Genomic DNA, 12,528 nt, shown 5'->3' on the forward strand with positions numbered 1-12,528 from the left:
AAGTCTCCTAACCTGGCATCCTTTTAAAGGCTGCTTTCCTCAGTATCATTAGCCTCAGTTACTTTAAAACTAGGATTCAGATAGGTCGATTATGGGCAATTAGATCAAATCTCACTAATTAAAGTAACAAAGATAATGAAACAGACTGTACTGTATTCAAGACACGTACTTTGGGCCTGGTATCCATTACATACATATAGCGATTGACTGGGTTGGCTTTACTAATGGCTTGAAGCAAATGTTCATCCTCCAGGCACCTGGCACTGAATCCTGATAGTGGTTGACTACATCGACAAATGGCAGCCTAATTTTAAAAGGACAGAAAACAGATTATTCAGAGATGTCTAAAACATGTCTAAAAAATGCTTAAAAGAAAAACAAAAGTTAAAATCAAACATGTAATCTTTTAAAAAAAATTTTTTTTTCAACGTTTATTTATTTTTGCGACAGAGAGAGACAGAGCATGAACGGGGGAGGGGCAGAGAGAGAGGGAGACACAGAATCGGAAACAGGCTCCAGGCTCTGAGCCATCAGCCCAGAGCCTGACGCGGGGCTCAAACTCACGGACCGCGAGATCGTGACCTGGCTGAAGTCGGACGCTTAACTGACTGCGCCACCCAGGCGCCCCATATGTAATCTTTTTAAAAGATGGCAAGACAATTAGAAGATGTTAACTCTAAAATACTATTAGAATTAAACGCTTTTTTTAATATCTTGGTGTTATGTAAATTTTCCCAATATTTCCTTCTAGTAAGAAACTGAAATGCTTCCTTGCCTAGTTTGATGAAAAGTTCCTAAATTCTAAGAAGCAACACTTGGTCAATTCTCTATCATGTAACCTACTAAGATACTTGCATTCTATGCTCTAGATTATAAAATACTTTGAACTCAAGTTCAAGTAGGAGATTAGTCAATAAAGGTAGAACAAAATTTTTAAAAATAGCAACATTTGAGCTTTTACTTTCCCAAAGCTTTTAGATCTCTACTGACAAATCAGATCTTAATATAAAATGAGACATAAAGTGGGGCGCCTGGGTGGCGCAGTCGGTTAAGCGTCCGACTTCAGCCAGGTCACGATCTCGCGGTCCGTGAGTTCGAGCCCCGCGTCGGGCTCTGGGCTGATGGCTCAGAGCCTGGAGCCTGTTTCCGATTCCGTGTCTCCCTCTCTCTCTGCCCCTCCCCCGTTCATGCTCTGTCTCTCTCTGTCCCAAAAATAAATAAACGTTGAAAAAAATTAAAAAAAAAAAAATTCTTAAAAAAAAATGAGACATAAAGTATGAAAAATGAGTTTCAGTTTAAATTTGAGTTAAAACATAGTCAATCTGGGGCGCCTGGGTGGCGCAGTTGGTTAAGCGTCCGACTTCAGCCAGGTCACGATCTTGCGGTCCGTGAGTTCGAGCCCCGCGTCGGGCTCTGGGCTGATGGCTCAGAGCCTGGAGCCTGTTTCCAATTCTGTGTCTCCCTCTCTCCCTGCCCCTCCCCCGTTCATGCTCTGTCTCTCTCTGTCCCAAAAATAAATAAACGTTGAAAAAAAAAAAAAAAAAAAACATAGTCAATCTAGGAGGGCAAACATATCTGTAAGAAGTAGTGAATGTTGGATTAGACATTTTAAAGTCTTAAAGAAAGACTGAAAGATTTAGACCTATATACTTTTTCTCCAATCTCATCCATACCAACTCCAACTTAACCCGACCCAACATTCCAACCACAGTGTTTAACATTAAGCAAAAAGAGTAAACATAAATTCACACATTCACATATTTTAAATTCATACACAAAATAAAACCACAAGAATCTAATAAAATAGAGGAAAATGAGGACTGCTTTACAACATTCTTTTCAGACATACTTTCTGATTTGTTAAATTGGGCACTGAATATCTATTTTCAGCCAAGCTTTCCAATAAATACTGTATACAAATGTGGGTGTGTCAAATAGAGGCCATACGCAGTCATAACTCCCTATGACTTTGTTATGAAGAGTAGATTGAGAATTTCTGTTTAAAGTTTTACCCTTTACCTCTGGCTCCCTTCTAAAATTGAACTAAAATTCTAATAAAGACATCTAAAATGTATAAAATCAAAAAATCAAAGAGAATGGAAAAGAGAAAAGTATAGTAGAAATATTAACAAAATTTCAGTAAATAAAAGCAAATTGATAAGTAATAACCAATTTACTGGAACAAAGAAAGCTGCCAAGTTGTTATAAGTCCACAAGAACCAAGTATTCTGAGCAGCACAATTTACCTCTGATTTACCTCTGAAAGCCTGACCCAGAGTATAACTGAAAATAGAACTGGCTGAATATCTGTATGGGGACTAGTTAAGGCTCCCACATCTTCCCTCGCCCTGAAGACAAAGTTTATCCTATGAAAAGGATTAACCCGAAGACTCTGGACAATAGGCACAGCTGTGGGTGTAACCCTCAAAAAACAGGAGGATGGGGCGGTTGGGGGGGGGGGGCACCTGGGTGGCTCAGTCGGTTGAGCATCCGACTTCAGCTCAGGACCTGATCTCATAGCTCGTGAGTTCAAGCCCCACGTCAGGCTCTGTGCAGACGGCTTAGAGCCTGGAGCCAGCTTAGGATTCTGTGTCTCCCTCTCTCTCTGCCCCTCCCCTGCTCACACTCTGTCTCTCTCTCTCAAAAATAAGCAAACATTAAAAAATAATTACAAAAAAAACCCAGAAAGAATCCAAAGATAGAGATCACACGTGCACACAAACTTCTGAACAGCTTTGTAGTACCCCACTTTTAAATATGAGAGGGCAGCTAAGAATCAGGTATTTTGAAAGGCATGAAAAACAAACAAAAAAATAAACAGAAAAAAGGAACTCTGAGCAACAGACAACTAATGTGGGAAGCAAAATAATTCTTTTTAAAAAATCTTTAATATCTTCAGGGAACCCAGTCATCACGGCCAAGAAAAGTGTCTAAAAAGTTCAGAAAATACAAAAGAGTTCTTAGATTTAAATATAGTATAGCAAAAATAAAGAAGTAGACTAGAAACGAAGTTGAGGAAATGTAAAAAATAGAGATGGAAAATAGGAGAGAAAAATGAAGAAAAACGGAAGCTTACAGAAGCCCATTAGCCCATTTGCCAACACACACACACACACACACACACACACACACACACACACACACGTACAAAGGAAAGTAAAAGAAGACAGGAAGTTACCAAAGAAATGGAGAAGTAATTTCCCCAAAGCGAGCTCCCAAAGAGAATTTTTAAAAACACGCCAAAGCACCTCACTGTGAAATTTCAGAACACCAGGGGGAAAAGTAGATTCTAAAAGCTTCCTGAGGAGAAACAATCAGGTCACAAAGGACTGGGAGTCAGAAGTGGCATGGGACTCCCCAACTTACTAGCTGTTAGATCTAGGAAAAGTGGTTTACTCTGATAGTCTCCCCATCTGAAAGTTACAGGTAGTTAGTAGAGGCTACCTTATCAGATTGTCATGGGGATTTCATGCATATGAAGCATCTAGCACATAGAACCTCGGGGCCTACTATACAAGCTACAAAGAAAACTCTGCGGTAATGGGCAATCCCTATTACAGCATCTCAGTACAAAGATGCCTCCTCCCCCTCTTCATCTTGCAGAATCCTTCTGTTTGAAGAGCTTTCTACAAAAACTGAGAGCCTGAAATACCCTTGGTTTTCTTCTTTTTCTTAGTTGGCTTCTCAAGACTGTCTGGTTTCCCCCAATACACGGGATGAAAAGAGAACCACAGGGAAGAAGAAGAACCTATCTGTGCCTTAATCCTATACTTTCAGGTCCCTATGAGAAGGAAAGAAAGACTGAAGGAGGGCGGGAGAGAAAGAAACATGACAAGTATGAAAGTTTCTGTATTTCAGGCTACTTTTGTCTTTCAAAAACGTAACCCAGAGTTCCCTATCAGCAACTTTATAATAATGATCTCTTGATGTAAAAGCGAGTGCTCTTTAGGGTGCTTAAACCTGAAGAGGGGTTACACGTCATTTGTAAATTAACAAAAGAAAAAAGAAAACCTTTTCTTACCTCTTTATGTTCATGATAGTAGGAAAGAACTGGGAATCTTCCCTTGCTCCGGAACTTGGAACTACCAACAATTATTGGTTTACTTGCTATTCGGGGAACATAAAGTTCTCTGGGGTAAGTTTCACAAATCTGTAAAAAATCAAGTAAAACATAACCATTCTTCTCACCATTCAAAGACCATGAGGTTAAAAACCACCTTCAAAAAACTTTCAAACTTATTAAATGCAAGTGCGGTACACATACGGACAGACAACTTGCCGCTGGGACACTCTCGGGCTCTGGGACTAACATTTTCTGAATTTCTCCCAAAAGGTTGCTACGTCGAAGTAAATCAGAGAAAGACAAATACCGCATGATTTCACTCGTACATCGAATTTAAGCAATGAAACAAATGAGGAAAGGGGAAAAAAAGAGAGTGAGAGACAAGCCAGGAAACAGACTCTTTACGGAGAACAAACTGATGGTTACTGGAGGGGAAGGGGGAGGACGGGTTACACAGGTGATGGGGGTTAAGGACGGCACTTGTGAGGAGCCCCCGGTGTTGTAAAGAAGTGTTGAGTCACTGTGTTGTACACCTGAAACTAATATTGCACTGTATGTTAAATACCTGGAATTTAAATAAAAACTTAAAAAAAAAAAAGGCCGCTAAGTTACCTTGTATTCTCGGTTGGCATCAGACAGCTGCCAGTTTGAATTTGGCACTCCCATCCTCTTATATTCCTCGGCAAGGTCAATGAGCTGCCAGCCTCGGAGTCGCTCCGAATCGTTTTGTTTGGGATTGTAAGAGAATGCATAGAGATCTTCATATTTTGCTGTAGTATACAAAACACATAAATGTTAAGCTGCTACTATTATAGGATTTATAGTTAAAATTCTACAAATAACAGTTTTTCAGTTGTTGTTTTTTTAATGTTTATTTATTTTTGAGAGAGAGAAAGACAGAGTGTGAGCCGGGGAGGGGCAGAGAGAGAGGAAGACACAGAATCCGAAGCAGGCTCCAGGCTCTGAGCTGTCGGCACAGAGCCCGACACGGGGCTGGAACCCACGAACTGTGAGATCACGACCTGAGCCGAAGTCGGACGCTTAACCAACTGAGCCACCCAGGCACCCCAACAGTTTTTCAGTTTTATTCCTTCATTTTTCCTTTAAAATTTTCAAAGAGATAACTAATACCTGAACATATTTGAACTTAATATTTTCTCAGTTTGTTAATTCACATGATTATATCTAAAGGGATATCAATCTGAGATTCAATTTATATCATCAGCAAAAGCTAATAAATATTTTTATATTATAATACCCTAGTGTAATACTTCTTTTTAAAAGTAAACTTCTAATGACGTACACACTTCTCACCCACCACTCTTCCCAAACGAGATGTGAAATGAAAATACTAATGCTACATTCCTATACATTCCTATTCCAGGCTACATTCCACGTACATTCCTATAGGACAGTGTCGCCCAAAAGTGGCAATGGTTGTACGGAGCTCTGGACAGCACTTGTTCCTGAACAGTGTTGAGCCCCTAAAGTGACAGAACCATCTTTACTATAAGATTTGGCGTAACCTGGGACACTGGGATAAATGCTACAGGCTTTACGTGTTAGGAGAGAAGGGCGTACATACACCTGCTCCTAGGTCACTACAGTCCGGGTGTTCAACAAAAAAGTACATTTAGTAACCAGTGTGCTTTGTCTCCCTGGAAAGGTCTATGTAATTCAAGTCAATGTTGAGGGAAGGAAGCCTCCAGATCCTGAAGGCGTAAGTAGTAATAGGATTCTTCTTTGGGGCCTACATGCCTCTCACTCCTACCTCTACTAAAGTTGGATTCACCCTCCCTTTCTCCTTTGGTGATCTCCCCTATGTTCCACTCTGGGCGATTAAATATATTAGTCCCGCTGCTACCAAAGGAGCCCAACCTTCCTTAACTTCTCATTTAGCAACCAATTTCCAAGTCACTGGAACACCTTATTTGTGGGATACCCAGATGAAAAAAAAAAAAAAGAAAGCTGTTCTGTTGGCTACCAACAAACTTTAAAAACGTTAACGTGAATCTATGCTTTTTAAAATCTGTACTCTAAATGCTTCATTTTTTTCTTTACTCTTACCCCTTCTTTGGAAACCATTCTTACAAGTCAGATCAGAAGCAGCTAATTATTTCTAAGCCAAATTTTTTGGAATAGAATGCACAAGAACTTGACTTAAGAGTTAAAGTATCTACCCAAAGGATACAAAAATACAGATTTGAAGGGGTACATGCACCCCAATGTTTACAGCAGCATTATCAACAATAGCCAAACTATGGAGAGAGCCCAAACGTCCATCGACTGACGAATGGATAAAAAAAATGTGGGGTGTATATATATATACACACACACACACACACACACACATATATATATACACACACACACGATGTAATATTACTCAACCATCAAAAAGAATGAAATCTTACCATTCGCCACAAGGTGGATGGAGCTAGAATGTATTACACTAAGCAAAATAAGTCATTCAGAGAAAGACAAATATCATATAATTTCACCTATATGTGGAATTTAAGAAACAAAGCTGATGAACATATGGGAAGGGGGGGAGAGAAGAGAGAGAAACAAACTACAAGATATTCTTTTTTTTTTTTTTTAATGTTTTTATTTATTTTTGAGACAGAGAGAGACAGAGCATGAGCAGGGGAGGGGCAGAGAGAGGGGGAAACACAGAATCTGAAGTGGGCTCCAGGCTCTGAGCTGTCAGCACAGAGCCTGACGCGGGGCTCGAACTCACGGAGTGTGAGATCATGACCTGAGCTGAAGTCGGACGCTCAACCGACTGAGCCACCCAGGCGCCCCATACAAGAGATTCTTAATGACAGAGAACAAACTGAGGGTTGATGGAGGGAGGTGGATGGGAGATGAGCTAGCTGGGTGATGGGCACTAAGGAGGGCACTTGTTGTGATGAGCACCAGTAGTATGTAAGTGATGTGTCAAAGAATTCTACTCCTGAAACCAATATTTCACTGTATGTTAACAGAATTTAAATTAAAACACACACACACAAGAGTAACTTAAAGGATAAAGTAACAATGAGATTTAATCCATCACAAAATTAAGTAAGCTTTGGTCTCTCATAACAGTACCTTGTTTTGACAGTTGTAGCAGGGAATTGTAAATATCATGGCAATCTCTTTCTCTGGGAACAATGAAATGCACAATCCTGAAGTTCTTGCACTGAATCACAAGTGGGCATCCAGAAGTAGTCAAAGCTAGTTTCTCCACTAAGGCAATATGGTGATGCAATATCTACAGCATGAAAAAAACATTTAATCAGCATCGTAAAAAAGCACTAAACATCGTATTCTCTTCCAGAGCGCATATGTGTTAGAAATGCCCTCTTCAACCAAAGTCCTCAGGCTTTGTGACTGAATGCCTGAGCCAGAACTATGCTCTGATACTTCTCCATCGCTCCGCACATTCAATACATCATCAGACCCCAACAACCGCGTCTCCTACATCTCTCTGGAACCTACTTCTCTCGGTGTCCACTGTCACTCCTCTAGCTGCAGTGCTCCCATTGTTTCTCACCTGAGTAACTGTAAGTCACCGCCTACATGCTCTCTCCCTACCTTCTCTTACCTACTCTTACCTTCCTCTAATCCATTTTCTACAGGGCAGGTGATGACTATTAAAAAACGATTTAAAAAACAGCAATCTAGTCATGTCATTTCCCAGACTCTGGGTTCTAGACTCATTTCCAGCCCCTCCCCACATCGACCTCGAGTGACAAGGGCCCTTTCTGCATCAACCTCCTTCACACACACTCAGTTGTTCTTACTAACTGGCAAACTGTAGGTCTGCCTCTTCACCTAGGAACTTCTAGTATTATTTCTGGCCTTTGCTTAAACCTCACCACCAAGAAAAACAGCCTGACAACCCCCATGGCCTTTCCCATGGGAAAAGTTAGGTCCTCTCCATTTTCTTATCCCTTATCAGCCTATACTTTTCCATCACGGCACTCAGAACACGAGTAATTCCTTGTATACAGTGAATGTCTATTTCTCCAGCTAGATGTTGGGAACTTCATACAGAGCAATACCACAGCTAAGTTGAGCAACGTTCTATCTCTAGCACCTAACACAGTATCTGGAGCATTGGAGTGACTCTGCTCAAATAGAAAAAGAAAGTTTCAACTGTTATATCTTATACATGCAAACTTAAAATCTGACCAAACCAGCAATACAGGTGTCACTGCTTATACCTCCCTTACAATGTTTCCTGACTGAATGAATAGAAAGTTCTACTATAAACTCAATACTTGATGGCATTTTAAAGATATAGTTATCATTCATATGAGTTCTAATACTCTGTTTGCTACTAAAAAAAGTTTTCTTTTTCTCAATACCATTCCTATTAATTTAAAGCATTTTTTAAAATGTTTACTTAAGAGAGCAAGCAGGGTAGGGGCAGAGAGAGAAGAGACAGAGAATCCCAAGCAGGCTCTGCACTCAGTGAAAAGCCCAACACAGGGCTCAAACTCATGAACCGTGAGATGATGACCTAAGTCAAAATCAAGAGACCGACAGTTAACCGACTTAGCCACCCAGGCACCCCTAATTTAAAATATTTATAGAAAAGTTTTCTGGAAAATAAAAGATCTCAAGAGTTATAGCAGATTCCTGAATGATAGAACTCAATCATGACAAGTAATAAATTCATCCCAAATTAATCTAAAACTTTAATGTAAGTTCCAATAAATAATTCCAAATGGCTTTTTGCCTTTTTCTGTGGTAGGGTAAGAGATGGCTGGTTATTTTTATATCATATATATGTATTATAGAATTATAAAATTAAATGCTGGTATTATTAATCACTAATTATATATTTTTTCTAAAGTTCACATGGAAGATTAAATCTATAATATAATCAAGACAAGCTTAAAAAAGACTAATGAGGAAAGAATTTTCTCTACAGACATTAAAAGTATACATCACACAAATATTTAACACACACTACACATGTAAGGCTCACACTTGTGGCTAACATTTAGCACTGTTAACACTGATATTAGCAGGCCTGTGCCAAGTTACTCAAAATGGTCTAATACTAACACCTAAATAGAGAACAAGAGACAACAGCTACTGTAATAGTATGTCACTATCGCGATTCTAATTACGACCCAAAATTATTTGCAAGAAAATGCTGCAGAGACCGGCTCTGCCACTAACTAGTGACATGACCTTGAAAGAAAAATCATCTGTAAAATGAGAAAAAAGATAAAAAGTTGGTAAGTCTCTAGATCTAAAATGTTCATTTCTGTGGATCTACTATATGAAACAGATTTCATTCAGGAGAGGCATATGGGAATATACTGATAAGAAGGCATTTTAAAGACAATAATAGGAGAGGACAACACCGATATTTTTTCACTGCCCCAAAACTATGTTCTCAACATCCGCAAGAAGAGGTCTAGGGGAAACGTGCACATGTATCGTGAGGAGATGGGTAACATACTGAGAAGGTATTAGGACAGACGGACAAAGGAGGCGTAGATAGAGTGGGTGGTAGCATGACTAAGGATTTTACAAGGCCCTCCTGGCAGCTCCGGGGCCAACACTGCCTGGGGAGGCGGTCCAGTGCCTCTTGGGAACACAACTTCTCCGAGATCAACATCTCAGGGAAGTATCTTGACTTACTTACTGCAATCAGTTATCAACTGGATGGCCTTCCTGGGAAAATCAAGAGTACAATCAAAGATTGTATTAAAAAGCTAGAGTCAATCAAGGAATGTGCTACTGGTACAGTGGAAGCAATATATCAAAAGAACAGGACAGGGAGCCTAAAAGCAGGCCCTCCCTTTATCTATCACAGTTGATAGTACACATTAATGCAACGAAACCGTCAGTAAATGGCGCCAGTATCCATATGAAAAGAACATAAAAATGAATCCCTAAGTCATATCGCCCACCAAAATATTTCCCAGATATATTAACAACTTATACTTGAAACACAAAATGTAAGTTTTTAGAAAAAAAAAAAATAGAATCCCTTAAGTCACAAGACAGCATAAACCATAAAAGAAACAATGAAAATCTAATACATTAAAATTTCAAACTTTAGTTGCAAGACGTATACACATACAAGACAAGCCACACACTGGGAGAAGTTATCCACGACACATACACCTGACAAAACATTAAAAACCAAAATTCTTATAAAGCCAGTAAAAGGATAAACAGCCCAACAGAAAAAGAAAAGGAAACCTAAAGGCCAAAATATCTGAAAGGACAACTTTCTCATAATCAGTAAATTAAAATCACAATTGCACATCCACCAGAGAGGCAAACATTGTAAAGCTGACAATGTCAATGTTGCTGATGAGGGCGGACCATGAGTCACACTCTACTGAGAATATTCTGAAACAACTATTTTGGAGAGGTGCCACACTTAGCGAAGGAAAATATGCACTTATCTTAGACCCAGTAATTTTACTCTCAGACAGATACCTCCGAGACACTCTGGCACGTATACAGGAAGAAATATATATAAAGTATCCATTACTGTACTGTTTGATCTATAATCAATCAACTTAAAAAACACTGTAATTGCAATTTGGTATAAAAATACCACGGAATAGGCCATTTGATCTATTAAACATGGGCATGTATTATTACATTTTTAAAAATTAAAAGGAACAAGTAGGTATTTTATAATTATTTATGCAGATAAAAAGAGTCTTGCTATATTCTATAAAAAATTTCCACATTCCACATGGTATCTTTGTTTTATTAGGAGGGAGGGTAGAGAATAGGTTGTTGAATTTTGTTGAAAATAGGTAACCAAGGATTAAATTATTTGTATATGACCAAAATAAAACACAGCTATAGGGCAAGTCCATTATTATAAGTATGGTAAGCACCACAGCAGATGTCCTTCTTACCCAGGTTTCTTTCTGATGAGAGTCTATAAATAATAGATGTGTGGCTGTAAGATAGAGTGTTCCTGTTAGTGACTTGTTGCTGGTACTGAATCGGTCAAGTAATTTCACTTGCTCAACCTAAAAAAAAAAAAAAAAAAAAAAAAAGAAAAGATGTTATCTCTCATTTCACAAGTAACACAAATTCTTTGTTATCCCAGGATTTAAATGATCAGCTCCAATTTTTTTTTCCTCCTTCTGTTCAAACACACGAGTTTATTTAATGTTGAACACTAAATTTCACGTATCTCAGGGAATATGTACATCATCAGTAACCTGGGTACTTTTTAGAGTTAAAATTGTAACCGATACGTGAACTCCGTAAAAAAATATTAACACAGATACTAAGTGGAACAGAAAGGAAGCATGTGGTATAAACAGAAACAGTTTTCATATCCAAGAGTCCATAAATTTGAGGTTGGCAAATTAGGTAATAAATACAAAGGTCATTTACCTAGGGTCATGGAGGTAAACTACCAGAAAAATGAAATCAGGAAACAGTTAAATGGTTGCAAACTCCAACTGAATTTCTCTATTCTCTTCACCACTCCACCCAAGACCATGTTTTGTAGCCACCCCTGTGCTTTTCCTCACACCGTTCTCCCTTTCTAAGACAGTCTCGTCTGCTTAGCTAAGTGCCTAGCACTCTTCAAGGCTCACTGATGCCCAGTCTCTTAACCGGAATCCTTCTCAGAAAAGTAATTGATTAATGTCCCAGCTTTGTAGTTCCTCCCGGCTCTGAATGCCCCGTCACGGATTATGTCACACGCTGCTTCCGTGCTGTCTAGTGGATGAGGCAGTGAGGTACACAGTAGTTCTTTATTACTAGCAAACCCCTGTGTGCACGCGCACACGCAGGGTCGCCATTGGGGAATGGGGTTAGAGTTGGCGGGAATGTGCAGGATGCTAGTGTTTTGAAAACACAGTATTTATGGCTGTGCCTGCTCATGGGGACGGGGAAAAAAGTAAAACAACCATAACCAACTTAAAATTTTGATCGGCAGCTATAAGAGTAGGCTGTGGATAATTCTTTAACTTGTGTGTCTTCAAAACCGGATTACTAACAGTTATCTCATTAATTCTATACTTTTCCCATACATATTTTGTTCCTTACTAAAACTGAAGAAACAAATGCCCCCCATTATGAAATTATGATCTTCAGTGTAATAACTACCATGTAAAACACTAATTAGCTTCCCCCAAAGAAACTTCCTTCCAGGGTTTTGCACTCATAACAGTTGCTGTCCAAATCAGTCAAAATTTAAATGTAAAAATAAAGCACCTGTTTTTGACAGAAAATTTTATTTGCAAGATTAAGGCAATGAATTGAGTTTGAAGTCTTTCTTCTGGAAACTTATAGAGCTATGATCTAATAATGGCCCAGTTCTCACAGTTGATTTGACAGGCAAAAACTGCCAGATCATCATACTCCTTGTCCTTCATAAAAGACAATAGGAAAACCTCCTTCTTATAAACCCGTATGAAGATTTCTCTTGGAGATCAGACTTGTTTAGGACCACTCCTTCCTTAGATAAAATT

The 12,528-nt window shown here is 39.0% G+C and overlaps 1 protein-coding gene across 5 annotated transcripts in view; it reads right to left on the reverse strand.

Annotated features, from left to right (window-relative positions):
- The window catches only part of MTMR6 (myotubularin related protein 6), a 50,900-nt gene that overhangs the window by 16,852 nt on the left and 21,520 nt on the right, over window positions 1–12,528 (reverse strand). For all 5 annotated transcript variants that reach the window (XM_043575398.1, XM_043575409.1, XM_043575420.1 and 2 more), the window contains exons 2-6: window positions 10,954–11,070; window positions 7,157–7,319; window positions 4,676–4,833; window positions 4,022–4,150; window positions 170–304 (exon numbers count right to left, since the gene is read on the reverse strand). In XM_043575398.1, the coding sequence (XP_043431333.1) occupies window positions 170–304; window positions 4,022–4,150; window positions 4,676–4,833; window positions 7,157–7,319; window positions 10,954–11,070 (702 nt within the window). The remainder of the gene's footprint in view (window positions 1–169; window positions 305–4,021; window positions 4,151–4,675; window positions 4,834–7,156; window positions 7,320–10,953; window positions 11,071–12,528) is intronic.

The sequence above is a fragment of the Prionailurus bengalensis genome, chromosome A1, assembly GCF_016509475.1.
Source record: "Prionailurus bengalensis isolate Pbe53 chromosome A1, Fcat_Pben_1.1_paternal_pri, whole genome shotgun sequence".
NCBI lineage: Eukaryota > Metazoa > Chordata > Mammalia > Carnivora > Felidae > Prionailurus > Prionailurus bengalensis.